The 25971-nt window shown below is 43.2% G+C and overlaps 1 protein-coding gene across 7 annotated transcripts in view; it reads left to right on the forward strand.

The window, feature by feature from the left end:
• The window catches only part of tcf4 (transcription factor 4), a 262295-nt gene that overhangs the window by 173766 nt on the left and 62558 nt on the right, over positions 1 to 25971 (forward strand). Inside the window, exon 1 of one of the 7 annotated variants that reach the window (XM_030436623.1) lies at positions 10941 to 11364. The exons of 5 other annotated variants lie outside the window; for them this stretch is intronic. In XM_030436623.1, the coding sequence (XP_030292483.1) occupies positions 11296 to 11364 (69 nt within the window). In that variant the 5' untranslated portion in view covers positions 10941 to 11295. Of the gene's footprint in view, positions 1 to 10940; positions 11365 to 25971 lie in introns of those variants that run through there. One more of the 7 variants, XM_030436620.1, reaches the window with a different exon arrangement.

Consider the following 25971-nt stretch of genomic DNA (forward strand, 5'->3'; position numbering starts at 1 on the left):
TGTTTGCTGCCTTTCTGGCCTTGTGAGGACATTATTGGCTTCTATCAAGACCCCTTTCTGTCTTTTACACACACACACACACACACACACACACACACACACACACACACACACACACAAAAATGCCTGCTGCAGATGTGAACGTTCCCTTGTGCATTCCTGAGCCCAAATATTTGGCTCCAGTAACAGGCAGCAGAGAGCGGCACTCTGATTTGCTCCAAGGCTACAAGGAATATCACATGGTATCACACACACACGTGCGCGTGCGCGCGCGCACACATGCACAGACACACACACACACACACACACACACACACACACACAAATCATCCTGTACTCGTGGTGACAAAACTGCTTTAAGTTGTTGATAATGTGTCTCAGTTGTCCTTCGCGGCTGCACCAAAATGTCAGACTCAATCCTGCTTTTTATCCCCTCGATTCGAGAGAAAACGTTTTTTAATATTTTGGTTTCCTTCTAGAAAGCTGCTACAGCTTCATAAAATGTTGCAAAATTAAACGTAGATCACGGATTGTGGGCAAGAATAAGTAAACATTTCCTCAACGATGATGAATCTGCGGTACGTTCAAAGATGGCCCACTGTGTCAGAGGGAAGAGTGCTGTCATTTCATTTCTCTTTTGTTTCTCTACTGGGTCACTGACAGCAATATTTGTAAACACAACGTTGTTTTATGTTTTCATTTTCGCAGTTGATTATTAATCCTCAAATGTCAGAGCCTTCTTGAATGCAACACAGAGTAGTGTTTGGAAAGGGGAGCCTGCTGACAGCTAATTGCTGTATTTTAACATGACAAGCTGTCAAAACTGTTTTCCCGTGGAAAAATTAATTTGTGATCACAGAAAAACTCAATGTGAGGGATATTTTTAGAATTTATCGTGCGGCTGCTGAATCTTGACAAGTTTTTAAGCTTGAGCAACTGTTATAAAAGTGTGTGCAAGGTTAAGAATGTTACATAAGGAAGCAGGCGGTCCACTCACTGTATTTGTGCACCTGAGAAGACCACACGAACACATTATACTCTGTGTATATATCCTGCTCTGATGCATATGTTTGGTGTAGACAGTTGTCAATGATACATTTACATGTAAGAATTTATTACCAAAAATAAAATAAAACCTCCAGGAGAGATGAGAAATAATATGGAAATCACTTGCTGAGGAACAAAGGAAGAGAAACAGGGACAAGAAATATCTGTGAAAAAAGTCGAAAAGTCAACCAGAAATGAAGAAAAGATGGTCAACAAGCAAAAAGAAAATTAGCGCAACTAAACTAAAGACTGGAGATTAGAAAAATAAATAAATAAATGAACATGTAAACAGAGACAAAAGGCATACATTTCAATAAATGTTGTGAGCATTGCCTTCAAGCCTGCATCTCAGCGATCTGAATATCAGCCTCAAAACACACACACTTGAAACACACACACCCTGTCGTGTGGCGGTAACGCATGCTGGCGGCGTGGATAAGCCTCATCTTTAATCATTGTTTTCATTCTGAGCACGCTCTGTGTAAAGTATACCTGAGCACAAAGCGCTGAGCGGGCCCCTCACTCAGCGGCAGGTTGGACCCTGTGCTGAGTGAACGGCTCAACAGCAGGAAAGCAAGTTTCCCACCAAGGCCCCTGAAAAAAACTGGTCTTGGACTGGTGAACAGGCTTCAATCGTCCAAAACAGCTGACTGAGCTGAGGTTAACTTTCTGATATTGATGTTTGAAACTTTAGCCAAGAACAGTCCAAATGCCGCGAGGTGATATTGCACCTCCCGTTTCATCAAGGAGTTTGAAAACTATTATCACATCCCAGCCTTCTGCTGCAGCGAGCAACGTTGGTGGAGATGGTTCCCCAACTCCCTGCATGAATTGTGTCCGAAAAAGACATGTTTGCCTTTTGTTTTTTGTTTGTTTGGGGAGAGTCATGTTAATATTTCCAATATGTGTTTAAAATGATATCTTCTTAAAAATGTACTTACCATCTTTCAGAGATGTGAGGACACGCTAGCTGGGCAAACTGGCCAGTCCTCCTTTGTAGCCAGCACCACAAAACAGTGGTATTACAGCAAGGCCTCCACTGTGTTTCAACAAAAATGAGTCTAAAGGCTGCTAGCTAACATGTTCATGGTGTCAGTGTTAGCTAATGTTTGGCGGATAGTGTTCTTTTGTGAATTAGCACCAAACCAGCATACTGCATTGCCTAAAGTGAGGGTTGTGCGAGATTAAAACATCAGTGATCACAATTATTATAAATCATCCTGTAGGGAACATTAATGTTTGTACCAATTTTAATTGCTATCCATCCAATAATTGCATTTTACTTTAAAACAAAAACCTGCTGGTGACATTAGGGATCTCTGAAGTCAGTAGGGTTCATTCTCTGAGGACCATGAAAATCAGTACCAAATGTACTAAACTTCCTTCGCCCATCTCGGACAACGCATCTCATGTTTTCCCTGAGGTTAGTGCTGCAGGCAACCGAATGAAAAGTACAGTTACCTTCAATAAAATAACTAATATCTCTGGGCTTGAACAATGTACACAAACAACTCAACAGAATACCTACATAGCAGTGGTCTAGTCCTTTTTAGGCATGTTATGCGTACATTTTGACTTATGTGTTTGAAATTCCTCAAATTACAAACGGTGAGGTCTCCAATGTTCCGTCAGGTTTACAGGCACTTTTTAAAGATTTAACACTAAAAAGGATCAGCATCAGGCCATAATTGTGAATTATGGATGTTTACCTGACCGCTGTTTACGAGTCGAACAGGCAATTACGGTAACTCCTATGCGACACACCTAGCCTTTAAAGTATAATTTGAATGTCTATAATTCTCTTCAGAATGACCTTAAAGTGGTATTACAAAGTTTGGCTTCACTCAATAAGTTACCCCATACAGCTCCTCCTTTATTCTCAACCTACAGGGAGTTGAAGTAGGTAGTACATTTGCTTCTTTTTTTTTTTTTTTTTTGGGTTTGTCTTTTGGGGTGAACCCCCTCCGTATCGCTTCCCTCCAATTTGTTGAATTTCTCAAAATGTTCCGTTTGTTAGGCTGAAAAGAAAATCACAGAAAAATCACCATAAGGGCTGCTTTGCATTTTTAATTAAGAAACTAACATATGAATATATTTGCATATTATTGAGTTGCAGATTAAATCATGCATACATAATTAGCGTGCAGCAGCGCTCGTTCATTCGCCTCTCTCACTCTCTCTCTCCCTCTCTCTCTCTCTCTCTCTCTCTCTCTCTCTCGCACGCTCTCTGTCTGTCTGCACTGTGCTTACTGTTTTTTCGGCAAGCTGTGGTTCTGATGGATGCCAGACACACACACACACACATCCTCAGACACTCAAACACTCGCATCACAGACACACTTACACACCCTCTCCAAACACTTTGGGTACTCTGTGTGTGTGTCTCGCGCGCACGTGTGTGTGTGTCGCTCAGTTTGTTTTTTTAGGGAAAATTAGCGTCTGATTTTCTCCGTCAGAATTGAGGCCACGTCAGGTTTTTTATCCTGATTACACCGGAGAGAGAATGAAGCACTGGCTCATTCTCTCATCTCACACTCTCATTCATCTAGTTTGTCAGGCTTATTGTCGATCTATCTATCTATCTATCTATCTATCTATCTATCTATCTATCTATCTATCTATCTATCTATCTATCTATCTATCAGCTTGTTAGTATCAGTTGTCATGTGACTGGTCTTGGTACGACCTGAAGGTGTTTACTGACCATCAACAGGTAGCTCCGCCCCCGTCTCAGCGCTCCACAAGTGCCATTATGAGCAAGGCTAATTGGAGTTGTCACGCAGGTCGGACAGAATATCACCGCATACTCAACCTTCATTCAAATGTACCGTCAAGTTAATACTGAGAAACACACTGTAACTGCAAAACAATTTCAAATTTAACATTTTAATACGCGCTAGGCGATTGATCAGCCCATCCTTTTCTGAAAAAAAACAAACAAACATATAGGTCGACTGTGCAGCCTGTTATGACACATCTTTACATTTAGGCAGCAAACTCTACAGTAGTAGTAACTGCAGAGGACATGGATTCAGGTTATGGATTATAAAGAGCAACATTAGTCCACATTAAGAGGAGGTTGGAGTGCACAGACGTTTCAAACCATCAAAGGGACTTTTACCCAGGAGGCCGCTCTTCCTGTCCCATGTAAAACCAAAAGTGTGCACTGAGTGTTTTTTAAACGTACATGGCGTAAATTAAATTGTGCCCGTAACTATGTACCTACAAATGAACTTATTTTAACCCAGACCTAATTCTTCTTCTAAACCTAACCAAGTAGTTTTAGTGCGTAAACCTAAACAAGCTGTGGCTGGACGATGAAGGTTGGGTACGCCCATCAGTGATATACAACAGTCATGTCGCTGGCACCAGCCCGTTCAGTCATTCAGGTATGAGGATGTGCCGGGACTGTGACTGCCTTCCATGTGATCACTGTAACGTACGACTGCCCAGTGCTGCCTATGAGTGGTCGGCTTTATGCGTTCTTGGACATTTTGTAGCATTTTCGCCTCTTTGCATGTTTGGTAATCCATACTGGCAGACAGGAAACAAGAGGAGAGAAAGATGAGATGCAGCGGTGATCTTCAGCTGGAATCCAAATCGGGCCGTCGCATGAACTGTGTGTGGCATGTTTTCTTGAAAATTAGGCTGCGGGAGTGCAACTGGAACAAAATCATTTATACATGTCATCCCAAATCAAGTTTAAGTTTTTTCAGCACACGGCAGATTTCTGTATGTGGTTGACAGAGGAGAAGGTTGTTGGTCCAGGGATAAAAGATTCATGCTGATGGGTCCGTCCGAGCCTGACAGTAGTAATGTAGGAAACGTGTATTAATAGAAGACGACTAAAAGAGGTTTTTGTAGTTTTTCTCAAATTTCGGATTTGTTTATGTTTTATGTTTATTTTTTTCTGTTTGCGTTTGGAGCGCTTGCCATCAGGGATCCCGTCGTGCTTTGGGTGATAGGATGTTGTCATATGAGTGAGCCAGATGTGGGCAACACATGAGCTCTGAAATTGTTATTTTGGTAAATATGTGCATTCCACTGGCTACTAGCAGTTTGTGTTTGCGCTGTAACCACGGCTACAGACAATCATCCGGACTTACTTTTGATACAGCAGAAAATGTATAAAAGTGATGGTTATGAGGCGAGATGTGACGTTAACAGAGTTTTTTAATTACCTCTATACAACGCAACATTCATCAGTGTTGGACATGGACAAATGTCTCCAAAGACTAAGAAGAAGAGTTTTTTGAACACTTCCTGCTCAGATTCAGTGGCTGGTTTGCGCAACAGTTTGATGGAAACAGTTACTGTATATACTGATCTCACCTCTTTCATACTCACTCACAGTCTGCCTCGCAGCACTTAGGTGTGCCTTTGTTTCAAATGAAAGCGAGCGCACCTTCATGTTCCTCTATGTGTGTATAGCAGTGTGTCTATTCCTGTTTCTGTGTGTGTGTGTGTGTGTGTGTGTGTGTGTGTGTGTGTGTGTTGTGCGCATGTGTGTGTGCGTGTAGCTGCCTGCTCTCGACTCTTCAGTCCTGTCGATAACTTTATGTTTGTAAATTCAGACCTGCAACATAAAAAGACTCAAATCAAAGGCTCACAATAGGAAGTGGCTGTATGAAGAGAACAAAGTGCAATCGTGCTGAGTGTGTGTGTGTGTGTGTGTGTGTGTGAGTGTGAGAGAGAGAGAGAGACTGTGTTCTTAGGCCTTTAGGCCAGCACTGTTCCATGTGTGCGAGAGAAAAACAAAGGGAGTTATTGCAAAAATAGGAAGAAAGGGAGGAGGAAGAAGAAAGATAGAAAAAAAAGAAAGAAACGAACAAATGAAGGAGGAGGGGATGAAAAAAAAAAAAAAGGTTGGTATGCTGGGAAAACGGGAGAAGATAAGTAAACCCAGACAACAGGAGAGACAAAAAGAGATGTGGAGAACGGGCGAGAGACGTTGAGAGAGGCAGAACAGCCGAGAGAGGGAGAGAGATTGACAACTGGGCGTCGTAATGTGAAGGAAAATCCTGTCAGCGTGAAATCAGGATGAAATGTGAGATTATAATTCAACCAGGGATTAACTGTCATCTCACCACTAAAGAGGAGGAGGTGGAGAAAGGGGAGGAGGGGTAGGAGGGGGGAATGAGAGGAAAAAGAAAAGGAGTTAACTAAGGGGGGGGAAGAGAGGAAGAGGACGGAAACTGGCAGGAGCATTGAATTTTAAGGAAGTAGGAGGAAAAAGGGGGTGAGGTGAGGTGTGAAGGGGGGTTAACATGGAGAGGGGAAGCTGAGGAGCTGCGGCAGGAGGAGAGGGAGGAGAGGAGAGTGAGGAGGGATGGAGGTTGGGCCAAGGAGGGAGGTGGAGGAGGAAGCAGAAGATGAGGTTATGGGGACGTAGAAGTGGGAGGAAAGGAAGTGTTCATAACAGGAAGAAGAAGAGGCGGGAAAAAGGAGGTGAAGGGAAGGAGGAAATAAGAAAGGGGGGAAGAGAGAAGATGAGGGAGGATGAGAAACGGATGAAAAGAGGAAGGAACAAGCTGTATCGATGGTGACCTTTGGCAGCTTGTGAAAGCACAGTCAAACAATGGCTGCATCCCATTTATGTCTCCAGTCCTCCTTAAATAGATTGTAGACCTAAAGCTCAAGGGTGTCAGTGCTTCCCTAAGGTCAAAGGTTAGTTTTTACAAACAGAAATGAACACGCTCCTCTCTTCTCTCCTCCTGCTTCGCTTTCTCACATCCTCAGTTCTCTCTCTTTTTTCTTCCCCTCCTTATTTCCCCTCTACTTCCTGCCTAGTTTCCTTTTCCTCTCGCTTTTCTTATTCTCTGCTTGTCTCCTCTCTCCTCAACTCTATCCTTTCCTGTCTGCTGTTCCCTCTCCTTTGCCCGTCCCCTACCCTTTTTTGTCCACTCCTCACTTTTTCCTCACCTTCTTCACTCCCGCCTCATTCTCTCTCGGTTCCCGCCTTGGTTCTTTTCTTACTTTCTGTCCCCATCCCACATTCGTCGCTCCCTTCCAGCTCCCCTTTCCACCACTCTTAATCTCTTTCCTCAATTCTTCCTTTCCTCTCCATCCTCTTTTTCTCCCCTCCTTTCCCACTCCGATCACCTTTTCTACCTTTCACCTCCTCCCTTCTCCCCTCCTTTCCCCCCTTCCTCTCTTCCCTCCTCTGCCCTAATCTTGTTTTTTCTTTCCACCTCTCCTCTATCATTTCCCCCTCTCCTCCCTCTCCCTTATCCTCTCACCTTTTCCCATCCCTGCTTCCTCTCCTAAAGCTCCCCTTTGAGCGCTCTTCCTTTCTTCCTCTCCTCCTCCCTCCATCCTCCGCTCTTCATTCTTCTTCGTCTCCCGTGCAGGTTTGTTGACCAAGCAAGGCGTCAGACAAAATTAAAAATGCTGTCTCTGCTTCTTTTTCCCTCAACCGGGTCACTCTTTTTGGGTTCTGTATTTTTTATTTTATTTTTTTCGCCCCACACTCCTTTCCTCCCTCCATCCCTCCATCCCTCCATCCCTCCATCTCTCCATCCCTCCATCTCTCCCTTCATTTCCCATGCAGTCTGGTTGGGTACAATGCTGGGAGCCAGCCAGCGCTGCAGACAGATGGTCCACTTATTAGATGTGCATCAGCCCTCCCTCCCCTTCCTGCAGCTCGCTTTTTAATCAAATTAAAGCCGAAAGAAGAGGAGAGAGAGAGATAGAGGGAGAGAGGGAGAGAGGGAGGTTTGGGACGTCTGCTCGCTTGTTTTGGAGTCTATTATTTGTTTGAATAGGATGAATGATGACGGTGTTAATATGAAATTTGGAAGACTGAACCACTGTCTGTCTGAATGTGTCGACGACTGCCTGTATCGCTCTCTCTCCCCCCCTCGCTCTATTTGTCTACACCTCTCTCTCTCTCTTCTTGTCATTTTGATGATATGTTTTGTTTTGGTTTTTTTTTTTAAAGGGGAATTCCACCAGTTTTACACATCGGGTTCAGAGTTGGTTCTACTCAGCCTGAGGAAAAAGTTGTATATTGTCTCCTGTGGTTTGGAGGAGCTTTGTGAGTCGTAACTGATGATGTCATAGTGATGTCAGCAGGATGATTTTGGCCTTGGCCAGGTGGATGGACTGTTACATATTGTTGTAAATGTTACAAGAGAAGAGAATTTGAATATGGGTCATAATAAGCAGCACAGACAACCTACACGGTCATTTTTACCAATGAGGACAGACTGATGTAGGATCCAGTATTTTTGACTCATACACCCAACATCTGGTTAGACTTTCAAAATAAAGGCTATATGATCAAATCAGCAGTAAAACGTATTGTACCACATCTGGTGAGACTTTCAAAAATAAAGTTTGTAGTCGAACAGTTATCATATAAAGGTATATTATGATATTTAGATATCAACGTCCATGTTTAGGTTAGGTTTAAGCACAAAAACAACTTGGTTATGTTTAGGAAAACATCATATTTCAGGTAGAAATGACCATATGCAGTGTCATGATGTGTCATGATGTAACTCATAGCATATAGCATATGTGCAGTCACGCACATGACGTAAGTGATGTGAGTTTTGTCATTCACATACATTCGCATACTCACATATAACATAAATTAAAATCAAATCTGTCCTGACTCTTGGTAACAAATTGAAATAGAAGCACGCTCTCCTGAGGGGAAGTCCAGTGAATGACACATCCAGTCAGCCCCTGACTCTGACTTTCCCTGCCCTTTCTACTCCTGCACTAGAGAGGCATTTCAGGAAGTGATGAGAGGGGTAACTATGACATCAAACTTAAAAGCGTAGGGTCACTGACCAGGCTGCTGTATTTTACACGTTTGGAGAGAGAACGGACTACAATGTCCGATGTACCATCCTTTTAAAAATCTGTGTCTTGTGAGTTCGCAGAGGTAACACTGAAGGTGACCACACTCTAATTATTAGTAATGATCCTTAACGGCACAGAAAGAAACCGTGTGCACACAACTGTGATACGTCCAAGAAGTCAAAATTTAGGCATAACGTCAGCCTGTTAACTGTGATGAATTTTCACAATGGACAGCTTGGGTCATCATTTTACTGTTCACATTTGATTTTAGGCTGTCGATAGAGTGCAAACATGGCCAACTTTGGTGTACCTTGTTGCTGTACACTCATCCAAAAATGTTAAAGCTTCTTTAAATATCCCAGTACTTGATGGCAGCTCTGCTTGTTGTTGTGGTAAACCTTGGGAGTCGGTGTTTCTGGGTCTGCAAACAAACCTGCATGTCAATCAGACTTACAGTGGAGGCTCTGAGGTATTTTAAAGTATACCTTAACAGTCATTTTCAAGGCACCATCTGACCAGAGAAACTTTGCAATCATGGTGGAAATAAAAACAAAATTATTGTTTTATCACAATGTTTAGATAAAAAATTACATTAAACAATCACAGCCAATTGCTTTGCATTTAAGTGACACTGTGTGCCAGGATAAACAATCATTCAGTCAATGTATAGCACCTCCTATTGGCCAGTGTGAGTGTGAACATTGACTGGTTAAAAAAGGCAAAACTCAAGATAACCAACCAACACTTGTTCTGGGAAAATGTAACATGCCTAGGAAAATAACAACAGACTGAACTCGATTTTTTAGCTAAGTTTAGCTACGCTGCAGAAAGACGTGAGAACAACACAAACAGTTACATCTCCTAATTTTAAAAATAAAACTCCTGGTCCTCCGTCTAAGAAATGTGCTATGTGAAATGATCCAAGTAGACTAATCTGGTTTGTTGGCAGATAGTAAACAAGTCGCAGTTAATCCATCCATACCACTGTGACATATGTATTCAATTGTACTTTTTTAGATTCTTAAAAGATGTTTGCAGGAGCCCCCTGTAGAACCTCAGATTTAGAAAAAGCAAGAAATGGCATTGAAATACAGGGAACGAGGGGGGTGAGGAAGGAAGGAGAAGATGAGAGGAGAGTACAACGAAGGAAATCGGAAAGAAGACACAAGACACAGAATGAAAGGGGAGGAATGAAGGGAGGAAGGAGACAAGAGGAGCAAACGAGCGGGAAGAGGAGGAAAGAAGAGTGCAAGGGAGGAAACCAATGATAGGTAAAGAGAGGAGAAGAGAAAACATCGGAGGAGAGGAGGAAACAAGGGAGGAAGGAGATGAGAGGAGGGAACAACTGAGGAGATTAGGAAACAAGGAAACAGGGGAGAAAAGGAAGAAATGAGGGGGCGAGGGAGGAAGACAGAGTTGAGGAACACAGGGAGGAGTAGATGAAAAGGGAAGTAAAAAGAGGAACCAGGATACTGGGTATAAAGGGAGGAAGGAGACAACAGGAGACAACAAGTGGGGAGAGAAGGAGGCAAGAGTTTAAGGGAGGGGAGGAGAGGAGAGGAGAGGAGGATGAGAGAGCAAATAGGGAAGGATGAAAGATCAGAGGAAGGGATCAAGGAAGGGTGAGGAGACAAGGGCGGAGGGGAGGAGATGAGATGGCAGAGGAGGAGAGGAAAGAGGAGGAGAGAGGAGGAGAGAGGAGGAGTGTGTGCTGAGAGGAGCGCGCGGTGGAAAAAGTGAATATTCGGCTCAGTTCAAAGGCAGGCGGCGATCTGCAGCCGCGCGCGAGGAGGGAGGGAGGGAGGGAGGGAGGGGGGGGAGGAAGGAGGGATGACTTCCAGATTTACTGTGGAAAGTTGAAAGAGTGTCGGCGACCGCGCGCGCGTGTCCCCGCTCGCCTGTGTGTGTGCGTGTGTGCGTGTGCGCTGCGTTTCAACCCTCTCTCTTTCCGTGCATTCTCCGCTCGCGCGCTTCTGTGTGTGTGAGAGAGAGAGAGGGAGAAAGATAGAGAGAGGAAGAGAGAGAGAAAGAAGGGGAGAGAGGGAGGGAGAGAGAGAGAGAGAGAGAGAGGGGGGAGGGAGAGAGGGAGAGAGAGAAGGGGAGGGGCGCTCCTCGCTCTCTCTCTCTGCCTACTTTGCATATTCCGCGTGCCTCGGCTCGGCCATATGGGAAAATGCAACTGAAGGAATTGTCGGCGGGGAAAAAAAACGCGCAGGCAGGAACACGCGAGCGGAGCGCCGAGAGTTCGAGATCATAACAGATCCCCCCGAAAAAAGTTCGCGCAGAGGAGGAAAAAAAGAGGAAAAGGTGGAGAAAAGAGAGGCGAAGGGGCGGGGGGAGCGTCACACACCAAAACAGAGAGAGAAGGGGAGAGACACGCCGCGAGAGAAGAGGGAGAAATAAGAGTTTTTCTTCTTTCTGCGGAGGAGAGGAACGATGTATTGTGCGTACACCATCCCCGGGATGACAGGCAGCTCACTCATGTACTACTACAACGGCAAAGCGGTAAGACACTCCAGCATCCCTTCTTTCCTTTTCTTTTTCCTTCCTCCGAGAGGCTTTGGGAGTCAGGGGAAGACGCGGGCTGGAGAGAGAGAGAGCGAGAGGGAGAGAGAGAGGGAAGTGGAGAGAGAGAGAGAAAAGAAAAGAGGAGAGAGGGAGAGGGAGAGAGAGAGGAGGTGTGAAGGTGAAGAGTGTCGCTTTTACGCACCAACTTCACAGCGCGTCGGTTCGCCGCCGCGCGGCAAAGTGCGAGCGGACTGTGAGCTCTGTGTCCGTCTGTCGGGGGTTATTTTGGGAAAAACAGCAGTGCTGTTGTTTATCGGGGGAAATAAATGAGCGTGTGTGTGTGTGTGTGTGTGTGTGGATAGTGACAGTAGCCGCTGTAGAGTGCCGTAGCGCTTGGATAAAAGGTTGGACAGACTCGTGAAATGTGATCAGTGCGTGTGTGTGTGTGTGTGTGTGTACCATCACACCTCCGCTATATTGGAACAATGATTAAAAAAAAATAAAAAAAATTCGTCCCAGGATCCATCCCTTCCTCTGTTTGTCTCCCGGATTTTTTTGCGCATCGGACGCTTCCAGGTTCATCTTGGAATAATCCGCTCGCAGCTTTTATTTCTGTCGCTTGATTTTAATTTCTTTAAATGGACGTAAATGCACAAGTAAGGCTCTTACTGTTAAGTTGATTTTTTTTTTTTTTTTTTTTTTTATCTCTCAGCTGAAATGCCACACGCGTTGTCCTGGTTGTTTGTCATATTTCAAATTTTTCCTTAAACCTCCTAAATTGTTGATTTTTCTGCTCTAATTTGGCCTGAAATTATTTATTAATTGTTATCAGTAATTTTACTCATAATGTCGAAGTTACATTTAAGGCAGAGCTGTTAAATTTGCCTTCCCTTGATGAAAGTGGTATTTAATATTAATACCAGTCAAATTCTGAAATGATTTCTGTTATTTTTAATCGACTTCGTGCCATTTAAATAATAAAAATAGAGCAAATTCCAAAAATGAGGAGGCTGGAGGTTTTCCCAGCTGTCCATCTAAATATCTGTGTGTGTATGTAGCTGCAGACACAACGCCTGACATTCTTCTGTTTTTGACAAGAAGCTCGACAGTGTTGCACAAATCATGAGCCGCTGTCTGAACAGAAAAAAGAAAAATACATCTGAGAAACTCATCCAGCAAATAAGCGGTCTGACCTCCAGTGAACCTGTCTGTCTGCCTGTCTGTCCATCTGTCTGTCTGTCTGTCTGTCTGTCTCCCAGTAACCCCCACCTGTAAAACACCAGTAACAGGGTGAAGTGATTTAAAGAGGCGGGGGGGTGGTGAGGTGAAGGCTGGAAATAAGAAACAGTGTGTAAAGCAAGGCGAAGGTGAATGAATTTCACAGGTTTTCTTTTCGCGTTAAAGCAGGAATGTCTGCGAGTCGCAGGTGTAAATGAAGATGGAAGGCTGGGATTTCCTACGGATCCACCTGTCAGTGAACTGCCTGTGGCCCCTCTGTCTGCCTTTGTCTCACCTTTGACTCTTAATTGCCGCTTTACACGAGTTTAGGGGAAAAGAAGGAGACGATAAAGAGGAGACGACAGCCAGCGCGGAGTCAAAAAATGAAGGATTGATAATGTAGGAAGGAAGGAATAATGATTTGAAAAAATATTTCCGTGTTTGAATTTTGAAAGCCCTCTTACCATATCAGAAATAGTTTTATTTTAAATGAATGATAATACATTTATATTAGCACCATACAGGCCTTCTGAGATGATCTATCGGTCAGGAACTAGACAGTAGCTGTGACTGTTTTCACTTACATGAAAATATTTATGTAATAAGAAAGAAAGCAGATATTTAATTATCGTTTTCTTTATTTCTTCGAGAAAATATAAGGTTAGATTTTTGCGGAAAATGTTTTAAATGCTGCATTTTTTTGTAGTTTTTACATGTCTTTATTTCTATATTGTGTATGAACCTCATTTGATTTAATTTTTGTGGTTTTATTTTTTTTTCTAAATCCTCTTGTATTTAATGTATTTGAAACCTTCTATACGTGTATTTGCACATTGGTTTTTGTAGACTGTTATGTGAAAACAGTGAAATGGTGCAGATGTCCTGGTTTCAGAGGGATCAGTAATCTGTGCTCAGAAGGTTTTGTAGCTGCTGTGACCTGTGCAGCTGTAAACAGAGCCTCTGTTGTTTGAACGCTGCCACACCAACAGTCGTCCTCTGTCTTCTCCGAGCCTGTCGGCTCTCCGGCCTCCATCCGGCCGCCGAGCGCCTCAGCCCCGCGCTGTCGGCCACGGGCTCCGGAGCCTTATGCTTTTTGTACCCGCTCTCTCCCCGTAGTTTAGGGCCTTCTTTGTATCTCGTCAGCTTCGCTCGAAGCCGGAGCTCTTTAGTTCGGCGATGCCACGGGGCTCGGTGTGGCACCGCTTTGTTTGGCGGCTGGCTGCTGGATGGCACATTGTGCCGACGGTCTTGATCCGGTGCCAAGCTCCTTTCCATCTTCACTTTACCCCCCTGTCTCGCTCTGTCTGTCTGTGTCACAGCTTGTTTACACCCGCCGACCGCTGGCAGAAAAGAGAAAACACACAAATAAGAGAACCGCCGTAATAAAGTGATGCTGTTTGTCGTCTCGTGTCCTGGCTTTACCCAGCTGGGTTGAAGGTGTGATTCCGTGGTTGTCTGAAAGCAGATTCAGGCAGGTCGGTGAGGTATGAGGGCAGAGAAGTTGAGTGAGTGGAAACTGGGGCAGAGTAGTCGGAGTTGGAGAGAAGAGACAGAAAGGCTCGGACAGATCTGCAGCAGCAGCAGCAGCAGCAGCAGCAAGCTGTAGCCCGGCGAGACCAAACAGTGGAGAGGCTGAATTGGGGCTTTGGTTTGGGGAGAGTGTGGGGGAGGGAACGGGGGAGAGAGGAGGAGGGTGAGGGCCGAGGCCCGAGCTTCGGTTAGCGGCTGTCGGCTCGCTAACTTAAGCTCCAGCGGCTTAATGAGGCAGCAGAAAGCTCGGCTAAAACAAAAGGCCTCATTTAAAGCCGGCCCGGCCAGCCGGCTATTGTTATGCTAACACAGCATTTGAATATTCAGTAAGTTTTAATTAGGAGAGTCCTGAAGCAGCCTGCCAAAATCCTGCAGTCCTCTCTCAATGTGCAGCTACAGGAGACACACACTTTAAACACTTTAAACAGACGAGTGTGTCGGTCTGCAATTTATTCTGCTTTTCTGAGACAGACGACACTCAGACTGTGAGACGATTTTAATTAATTTCGTATGGAATTCATCGGGGTTTTTTTTTTTGGTTAATGTACTCCAATTAAAGCTGGATACAAAACAACATTTGTTTTTAGTCTATCTGGTCACAGGAATGTAGACTGAGAGTTTTCATAATGTTTATTCAAAATGATTTTTCATTTTTAGTCAGTGTAAAGAACTGTACATTTAAATACATTCCTAATTCCTAATTCCACATTTACATTTATTTTCTCTTAAATTGACATTTGAGGTCTGTGGCTGTTGAACACAGGACGCTGCAGTTTAAAATCACAACCAGTGGAGTGGAGGTCAAAGGTCAGGGCCCAACTGTCTTGATAGAATATCTGTGTTGAAAAATAATATTGATCTTATTTTCTCATTGTATTTTATTTTTTAATGTAGTGGGTTTTTTGGGGATAAAATCTTCAAATCTGACCTCGACTCACACAGTCTCAAAGTTTGATATGAGGATGAGGTTTCGATCAGATTTAATAAAACGTGTCCCACTGTTGACAATAAATAGATTTTATTAGATTTTAATGACAAAATAATATCAGTGTTATGTAATAACGATTTCATTAATTGACTCAAGGGAAAATTAGCAATATTAGAATATTAAAACCACTTGAACTCCAGAGTGAAGCTTTTCCTGCCTGCAGTGGTGAATATGTTAATGTGTGTGTTCTGTGTGTGTTCCGCAGTGTGATCTGTGTCTCTACATTGTCTCTCTGTACATGGAGGCATTGAACACGGGTGTGTACATCGCATGTTCTCGTGCGTGCGTGGTCAGTAGTAAATAGAGTGAAGGCCAGTGTAAGTGTGCGCGTGTATGTGTGTGTGCTGCCGTTCTGAAGCCGGTGTGTGTGGACATCCTGTGTGCTCAGTAGGCTGGAATTAGAGCGCAGCGTGTTATGCAATTATAACTTTATAAATAGACGCATTGTGTGTGTGTGCGTGTGTGTGTGTGTGTGTGTGTGTGTGTGTGTGTGTGTGTGTGTGTGCGTGCATGCTGTGTGTTAGGGCCTCCCCATCTGCTTGAGTTATAACAACTCAAAAAAAGCCAATTTGATCGCATGTTCTTTTTTTGTGTGTGTATTAAGCACAAACTTAACTGTTACATACATGAACCATTGTTGAGTGTGTGTGTGTGTGTGTCTGTGTGTGTGTGTGTGTGACATGTGTGTTTGTGTTTCACAATGCTCCTTCTTCATATTTATCCTCAGTTTTGTTTTTTGTAAATGCTGAAAACGTGTCTCTGTCTCTGACGAGTGTGTTTCACACATGTGTGTGTTTTCAGTTTTCTGACATCTGCAACGTGTGTGTTGGCGTACAGTGTGTTTGTTATATAAGGACGGAAAAATTTCATTAAACATTGAAAAAAATCTGTCCGTCTGTGTGTGTGTGTGTGTGTGTGTGTGTGTGTGTGTGTGTGTGTATGTGTGTGTTTATGTCTCTCTCTTCTGCACTAGAGAGTCAGTGTGCGTCTGTTGTGTGTTTCTGAACACTTCCATGCACTACGCTGAACCTTTTTTGGTATACGATGATTAACAGTCTTGTGCTTAAAAATATGTGTGTGTGTGTGGGCGTGTGTGTGTGTGTGTGTGTGTGTTTTGAGTTTGGGCGCGTGTGCATGTGTGTATTCTCTCTCTTCGGCACGAGAGAATCAGTGTGTGTTTGTTGTGTGTTCCTGAATACTTCCATGCACTCTGTGGAACCTTTTTTTTTTTGTACATGATGATCTTATGCTTAAAAATAGGTGTGTGTGCGTGTGTGTGTTCGTGCGTGTTTGTTTGTGTGTGTGTGTGTGTGTGTGTGTGTGTGTGTGTGTGTGTGTGTTGTCCAGCCGGTTAAAGCCTGACACACCATTCAGGCTTAAACTTAATCCCTCTGCATCAGATTATCTGACACTGATGCCGCTGATACACGCCGATACACAAAGAACTGCAGACACACACACACACACACACACACACACACACACACACACACACACACACTGCACTGCTGCACCATACGCACTACACTCTGATTTGTATTATCATGAAACAGGAATGAAGCCAAATGGTGTAGCGATGTGTTCACTGACCACCTTTTAGGCTGCGATTACTTGTATCACAGACGGACTGTACGTGATGCTGGTTATTGTTAGAGGTGTGTCATCGCTGCCCCATTTTTATTTTTGTAATGTGTACACAACATGGAATGAATCATCATGTTAAGATTTTCTTTTGTTAATCGTCAAACAAAAATATGTTATGTTGGAAGGCTTTGCTGCTTATCCGAATCTGCTCTAAAATATTCGAAGCCCTGTGTTTTAAAACATGTCGACCACACTTCTGATGAGGAGCAAACACATTCGTTTCACTCAAAAAAAGCACCCCGACGTCCACACACTGTACGTATTTACGGCGTGGATTGCGATGAGCCCTCTCTTCTGTCTCTCGCGACTCCTTGTGTGTTTCTGCTCTTCATTACTAATGTAGAGGGAAGGGCAATTAGCAGGTCATTAGTGATGTCACTGTTGTCGCATGTTTGAAATATAAATGTCAGAGTGGCTGCTGATGAAGAGCTGGTGCGCCGCTGATAATGACACCTTTTTTCCTGTTTAATCTCGCATGAAGACGCGACTTTGCTTCATCCGTACGTATGTGCCTCGCATACCACTCGCACCGTAGCACATAGGTTTTGTATATTTTCCGATGCGTTTTTTTTTTTGTAGATTCTGGTTCAGGTGCTGCAGCTGTCTGTGTGTTGATGAGCTCTGTTTAAATTCAGGGTCATCTTCGCGTCTACGTTTACTTTCCCGTTTTTTCTGAACGTGTGGTTTTAGGTCCGGGGTTAATGCAGCTCCGGTGTGTTGTGTTTAAATGTGGCCGCGAACTTGAAACGATGCATAATGGTGGTTATCAGAGGGAAAGTGAAATGCAACGTTGAGTTTATTTTATCTCTTTTTTTTTTTTCTTTTTTTGAAGTGGTTTCATGGCTCTTTACATCCACCTGCAGTAAGACAGAGACAGGGTGAGCTGGGAGAACAGCAGCCTGTATGATGAAAAGACCCAAACATGTGGTGTTTTGTAGAATTTATTGCGTTTAGTGGACAACATATTACAGAGGTTTACACAAAAATCACATCGTCCCAAATTTTCAGTTTTATCAGATTTTCTTTTTTCTTCCTGTCACAATTGGTCGAAATTGTTCAGCCGCCAAATCAGAACTCTTGACCTGAGGTACAAACTTAAGCCCTGCCTCCTGTTATAGGGCGAGCGCTTGTCATACACTAAAACTCAGCTCTCTCTTCCAACGTCAACAGCACCTCGGTATTCATTTGAACCATTTCTGTGAGTGGCTTACATTTCAGTCGGCGACAAATCACAGATGTGACATCAAAAACTCAAATGTGTGATCACGAGCTCCACACACATACTCGGTTGTGAAATGTCTAAATCTTTCTAACGCAAACACGTGTCGTCCCAAAGCAGATCGTCACTCTTCTTCTGGGTTTCGTTTTTTCTTTCACAGCAAATATACAATTTTATTTAAAAGGATGCGGGTTTAATTGGGGGAAAAAAAAGACAAAGGATCAAGAGCCGGAGGACAAGAGAAAGAAGGAAAAGAGATGATTAATCAAAGACAATCTGATGAATGAAATTCTACTAAATAATAATACGTGTACAGCTGGTCACAGATGTTTAAAGATCCCCTGAACACGTTTAATGGCTACATAAAAGTTCTTGAATGTGTTTCTGACACATTTTTTGCTGAGAAAAAAGTATTAATACCACATTACTATATTTAAAATGGCACCGATTCCTTTTCCTCATTTGAAATTAGACTGAACACATGAAAGTGCATTTCAAAAGTGGACACAAAATGTCTCCTACGTCCATTCTCACTGTGTTCACTGGAGGCTTTAAGTTTCCTGATCAAACTTGTGCACTGAACGCTCAATTTTGGACCGGAATTGGCTTCTGAACTACTTGTGATGTCACAAATCATGTTCATAGGCCCGCCTCCTCAAATCAGATTTTTCTGTGAGCACAGAGTAAACGTACACTCTCAGCAGTGAACGTGAAAAACAGCTTTCGAGTGTCAAACTCTCCAAGACAGTGAAGCTCAAACGTCCAAGGAGGAACAAGAGGAGAGAGGTGTTTGTGACTGGAGGTGGACTTTAAATAAATACCAAGTTATTTGAAGCTGGTCCTGGGTTTTCTGATGTCTCCGCTCTTAATCCTCTTTTAGTATTTAGTCAAAATCTGACTGAATTGTTCTGTCGTGCGGTTGATCTCTGATTCATCCGTTGAAGCTCCCCTTAGTTTTGAGAGGACAGACTCTGTCAGAAGTCGTGTTACATATGTTTATATTTGGTCCTAGAGAGCTTTTATAATAAAGACTCCGGGACACGTTGAATCAGTAATGATGTGCCTGAATGCAGCTGGAATGTGTCATAAACAGCGAAAATAAACAGGATCCGCCGTGATTCATTGATAATATGCAGGTTGTGTAAGAGGCACTCTGGTCAGTATTTCTCTCTCTGTCTTTATAAAGGTCGCAGCTGCCAAACTGATGTGCGTGCGTGTCCACACACACACTAACACATAGTCAAACAGTGAGTCATCCGTGTGTGTGTGTATGTGTGTCCCATAAGGGAAGGTGGACTGTAGCAGAGCAGAATGGCTCGGCATTCTTTGGATGACTGGGAATTTCCACCCTGACCTGTCCGTGGTAGGAGAAGCTGTGTGTCTCTGAGTCGCAGGTTTGATTCCCGGTGACTGAGCGTCTGCCAGCCCGATCAAACCTCGGAACATCAAGGTCAGCTGGCAGATGAGGAGGGGCAGCCGCGGCAGTAGACGACGCTTGGTGTGTCTGGTTGGCTGGCGGTGGATCCACACAGACCATCAGGGTACAGAGGCCTTTTAGCTGCACAACAAGCCCTCTGGCAGCCATGTTGGAGTTGTAGAGACCTCAGTGTCAGCGACTATGACCTGCTGATCGGCTGCCTTTGCTGATGAGGCTCATCTCTGGCTTTTTCAAGTCTTTTTCAATTGATCGTCAATAAAACTGACTGATTTATGTTTCTGTCTGTTAGTCAGCACATCTGATGAGCGTTATCAGTGAGATCAGGGAGGTGAGCCACAGTGTGTTCAACCTGCTGCATCAGGACAAACTATACAGAAGTATCTGCTGCCATACCACCAGACTACATTGGAAGATGTGACTGTGTGTTTGTAACACTTGATTTATTTTGCAGCTTTGGTTTGACTTGTACTCACTCAGCTTTCATTTGTAAAACGCTGTCTGTGTTACATTATCACTTCAGCTCTGGTCCTCTGTGCTGTGATTGTCTGCCCGGCATGATTCTTCTGTTTTGAGGAGGACTTGGTTCCTCTGCTTTGTGGCTGCTGTTGCTCACTCCTGTTCCTGTGAGCTAGGTACAGTGCTGATTCTTAATGGCTCATTTGCTATGTTCTCTGTGTGTGTGTGTGTGTGTGTGTGTGTGTGTGTGTGTGTGTGTGTGTGTGTGTGTGTGTGTGCCAAAGCCCATTCTCACATGTACTAAGCACAAGCTTCACAGCAAAAGGCAAGCTTAAGTAAGTTAACATTTTTGGCAAGAGAATAAAGAAAAGCTGTGTGCTCTGTGTGTGTGTGTGTGTGTGTGTGTGTGTATGCATGTATAAGACACCCGTCTAAACCAGTGCTGACACACTTGTTCATAGTACCCCTGCAAATACACACACACACACACACACACACACACACACAGCCTACCCAGTCTTCATTATCAAAGTGGAAAATGGGGCTGTTGTGGTTTTGTTCAGCGTGTGTGTGTGTGTGTGTGTGTGTGTGTGTGTGCCTCTGCATTTTAGTGGGTCAGTCATGCTGTGGTGAGCTGTTAGGGAGGCTGCATGGACTCGCTGATAAACACTGGACAGCTGTCACACTTTAAACAACAAGACAACAAAACTGTGTAACACAATGGAGCGGAGTACAGCTGAGCGGCAGCTAGCGGCGCGTTTGAGCTCAGACAGCTAGCGCGTATTCTGTCGCCGCTTTAGCTTCAGCGGCGGTGACAGTTTATGTGAGGATCATACAATTGAGTGTCCAGTCAGAGCGCTGGAGGAGCGTTTTTGGGTGTTTGACGCCGCTGACACTTATATGGGGCCTTCAGGTGCAGCATTGAGTACTGTCTCTATAAAATCGCTGGTGTAGCAGTCGTGATTTCATAAGTGGAAATGTTGTGAGAGATATATATTTTTAAAGGTCAGAGCACATGGAAGTATGTTTTTTATTATGAAACACTTTTTTGTTTCTGACACTAAAATGCAAGATATGCAATAATTTATGAAGATGGGAGAAGGCAGCATCTGTCTTTACTATCTTTGGAAGACCTTAATGTAAAACATTGTGTTCTTGTGTCTAATCGTGAAGGTGTAATATCACAGCTTACTCTGAAGGCAGCACAACGAGCAGTCTGTGTTGATGTCTTTCATATTTAGCTGAGACTGACCGATATTCCTTTTTTTGGGGGGCCTCTAAAAAAAATAAATGACACAAAAACAAAAGTTTTCTTATGGGCACATATCAGCCAATATCAGATATATCGCTCGGGCTCATAAGGAAATCTCTTGAATTAAATATTAATATATATATTAGGTCTCAAACTGTATTTTATTTTGAAGGTCTGATTTGGAGCATTCCATTTACCATTTTAGTTTTTAGTTTTTTTGTCAGAATTAGTACATCTCTTTAGCTGCGCAATCAGAAGTTTTGAAACCAACGAAACTCAAACTGACCTGAATTTTTCGCAACAGAATTTCTAACAGTACAACTACATATACTATATCAGCATGTTTAGGTTTGTTTTACACCGTTTAATCTTACCTCGCTGTTTGTTCTGAAATACCTGTATGGGTCCCCAGGCATTGGAGAAGTAAATCCCTTCATGTACGTCTGCAAAATACATTTTCATGTTTGGATTGTATGTTGTATTAATGGCGTCTCATTCCTGCAGACACCTCTCTGATCGATTGGAGAATGCACTGGAAGTGTGTTATATGTTGAAGCAGAAAGTCTTCCCTTCACTCTGTATTGTGCTGTTGCAGAGTAGTTACAAAATGAACATGAGTTTCTGAGGACACTGTGTCGTGTTTTTATGGAGAATTGCACAACCAGCCCCTGCAGTGTTAGTGCCTCGCTCCGTGCTGACTTGTGAATGAAACAAAGCGCAACGTGATATGTGTAGTTTTGAAGGGCAAATGAAACGTTTTCATGTTGAAGTGGGTACATTTCTGTGTAGAATAGGCTATCTACTGGACATTCACAACACACAGACAAACACACACACACACACACACACACACACACTGGGGCATAGTGAATGCCGGTGTGCCACGCTGAGAGAACCGTTGGTGTGATGCCCATTTTGTCCCGCGCTGGCACTGCCAGGCTACATGCAAATAGGTCAGACATACACACACAAACACACACACATATGTGCACTGAAGACATGATGCACACACAGAAACACACACATAATAAACAAGCTCTAAAAACAGTTTGGGGCTCCACATCCTGCTGTCACTCTGTCTGAATGTTTGTCTCTGCATTCTCTGAACAAAAAGATGAATCTATCTATCTATCTATCTATCTATCTATCTATCTATCTATCTATCTATCTATCTATCTATCTATCTATCTAGAAAAAGCTGTGTATGTGATCAAACATCTGGTTAACACGATGCCGTCTGTTTTCACTCTCCATCCATCTACATTTGTTCTATGCCTCTGTTAGTGCTCCTCCCCAGCCAACAGCATCACTGCTTACACACACACACACACACACACAAACACATCCATCAATAACCATTGTGATTGATGCTATCCAGCTTCCATACACAGGCCTCCAAAACGGCAGCTATACCTGGTTGTGAAAGAAAGAAAGAAAGAAAGAAAGAAAGAAAGAAAGAAAGAATGGGGCAAAGACAACAAAGAGAAATAAAGGAAGACATAAAGAAAGAACAAACAGAAAAGAATAGTGCAGCTCTGGAGTGCTGAAGTAATCAGCTCTTTGATCTGGCTCCTTTATTATTCCAGTGTGGGCCAAATAATGGAGTCCTGATTGTGTTGCTGGCAACCAGCGAGCTTCCATATGTTGGCTATTAGAGGCTCTTACCGACTGCGTCTCGCGCTGCTGCTGAAAACGGCTTCTTCTGTCGTGCTTTCTGAGGGGCCGCAGGTTCAGGTTGAGACAGGGGAAATATTAGACTTAATTTGTTTGATTACTGACAGCGTTTCTGCTCTGAAGAGCACTTTCAAGTTGAGGGAAACGTGAATAGTAGATTGCAGTGGAGAGATGGTTTAATATGTACTCAAACGGAAGGACATGCTTTTTGAACCATTAACATAAATCGAGAATTGAATTATTTGTGTAAAGGTTGTCATCAAAGAACGTAAACTTTCTGTGAGGTTGGATATGAGGTTAGATGCCTTCTGCAGGTTCAGAGATTAGAACTCTGACTCCCCTCTGTTTAATGTCTTATCGAAGACTTTCTCACTGCAGCTGGAGGAAGCCAAGTTCGGCTCTCCGTGTCACACTCCGTAGTGTGTAAGCTAGCCTCGCACATCTTCATCTTCTCCACTCTCCCACCACACTTTTGGTTTATTATTGAACGAGTGTGGGACATTTGGATAGACCTCATACCTAAACGACTTAATATGTCGATGTCTTACCCAAAACAACACAACAAGGGACAGGTTAGAATAAGTCCTTGCTGACGTTGGGTTTCTCAGAGGACATGAACATCGGTCTTCCAGGTGAAAGCCTTGAACCCAACCATTCACCCAACTGGCCTGCCTTTGTGGACTTTCGTACTCTCTCTACTACCTGACCTGACTTCCTCCTTTGCTACCGTAATAATTACTATGGCCACTCGAGGTCACTGCATGACAATAGACATATATATGGGTTTTTCCTGCTCGCACAGTAAACCTACAGTATATGGTTGTTATCGGGAACACCTACAGTGTAGGTTCGTCACATTTCACTTAACGCCCGATCAACGTCTTGTATGTGATCGGTCCATCTTGTGCTTTAACTGTATTCACCAGAGTAACTGTGCTGACATTCAGTTTGTGATATTGAGCAACATTTGGAAGGCTGGTGTTCTTGTATGAGCTACTTCTACTGAAGAGCTGTACACGCTTTCAGTTGCGTGTTTGAAAGGAATGTATGATGTCGACTGCCTCCTCTTGCTCCCCTGAGTTTTTGATGCACTGATTGTAAGCCACTTTGGGCAAAAGCGTCTGAATGTATTGTAGGTCACTGCGGTGAGCAGAAGGTTTGCAGTGGATTGGTTTTGGTTGATTCAACAAGTTAAAATCCATCAGAAACTGGGTGGAAAAAACACGAACAGCCCAATTTGAGCAATCTCAGTTCTTCTAGTCTCGACGTGGCATATCCATAGCAGTTACATTGTTGAGGAGGTGCACATCAGTTACAGCCATAATCCCTTAATGCATAAATCCTCAATGAGCCTGAGGACAATGTCCATTACCCTGTTCCACAACTTACCCCAGTGAGATAATTTACTGTAACATTATTGGCCAGTTTTTCTTCAAATTTTATCAAACATTCCTGCTCCCAAAAGGATGATTCCCAATTATTCTAAGCCACCTGACTGTTTATCTGGTGCTTTCATCAGGCTGAAGTGACCATTACTTCTGTCCTTCATCTTTTGGGTACACAACAATTTATCTCAAAATGTAGAAAATGACAGATCCTGCTCCTCAGAGGATGGACCCTTTCAATTATAATGATCTCTATTTTAGCTATGCTGTTGGTAATTCACTGACTAAATCATCAGTAGGTCATCATCATCATCATCTGCTCAGTCCAACACCTCAGTGTTTCTTACTGGTTACTTTGTAGCCACAGACTGATGACTGTAGAGGCAGACAGGCCGACGTCAGGCCCAGTGGAAACATGACCAAAGTGCAGTGAGTCAGTCCACACAGGAGGCCGATACTCTAATTCTTATTAACGTTTTCATGTATCACCAGCCTGAACGGGATCAGAATCAGATGTTCAGAGGAACCGTCCGCTCCGTTTGAACCCGTTGAGGTGGGCTTGATTTAAGCTGTCAGACTCTTGGAACGACCTCTGAGGCCGTAATATCTCCAGAGAAATAAGAGCAGTGAGCTGTCCGCATCCTCTGGCTTCTATTTACTGATTTAATGTTGCTCTTTTCTCACAAAATGTTTTGTGCATCAGTTTGAATTTTATTCATCGTGAGTCTGAATTAAGATCAAACAGAAGTGACGTGTTTGAAAGTGCTGGATGGTGATGAAGCTTTGCAGGAAAGGATGCAGAAATTTAGATCAGATGATGTAAACAACTTATGTGACTGTCCCATCTGCGGGACACCGAGGCCTCTGTTTGCAGTTAAAACTCCCTCTCAATTAATTTTACTGTTTAATGCTTTTGTTCTAATCTTTTTAGCCATCTTATTTACATTTTAGAGATGCTTGTATATTTCGTAGTCTATAGCTGGAGAGTGACGTGCACAAACGAAATTCCATGCAAAAAGATATTCAGCAAAAACATGCTGTCCCAGTTAATTTTTCATAATTTATTGTTCTAGATTTGGTGATCATAAGAAATCAATCAGACCACTCTGAGGTAGATTTCTGACCTTGATCTCTTTAAAAACGCGTTCAAAACAACTTTCTTTTTAGATTCACACAACCCTTCAATGGAAACACTCTTCCTTTTTTTCTCGTCAGCTTGCCCTCATGACATTCTCCTGCAGGTTAATTCAAAGTTTGTGGTCCGTCGACATCAAACCGAGCTGAAATACCTTGTTCAGATGTGGTATGAAGACGGTATAAAGAGATCCGGTGATGTAATGCGGCAGCCGAATGGTCTAATGGCTGCACAGCCTCTCACAACAGGAAGAGGTCACAGGGTTTAAATCCCTGCGAGCCAAAATGAGGAAGATGAAGGATTAAGTGTGTTAATGTATGTCACTGTGTTTAGTGCTTTAGTGCTCTCGGTCTCTCAAACTACTCCTGTGTGCTGTATGTAAAAAAAACAACAAAAAAAAACACAGGAGAGCAGGTGTTTTTTTATAGACAAGTTTTATTTGAATGATTAAAGCTAAAAACGGCTCCCCATGCAAAAAAGTACACTGAAGTACACTTAATGTAAGTATACTTACTGAGCACACGATTGATGTAGTTAAAAGTATACTCTATTCAATGTACTAACAATGTACTTATATACTAATGATATATGACGAGCGCTGATTAAGACATACACTAAGTGGACTTGACTGTACTATTTAAAGACACCATTAAGACGACTTAAAT

This window comes from Sparus aurata, chromosome 12 (assembly GCF_900880675.1).
Source record: "Sparus aurata chromosome 12, fSpaAur1.1, whole genome shotgun sequence".
Lineage (NCBI taxonomy): Eukaryota > Metazoa > Chordata > Actinopteri > Spariformes > Sparidae > Sparus > Sparus aurata.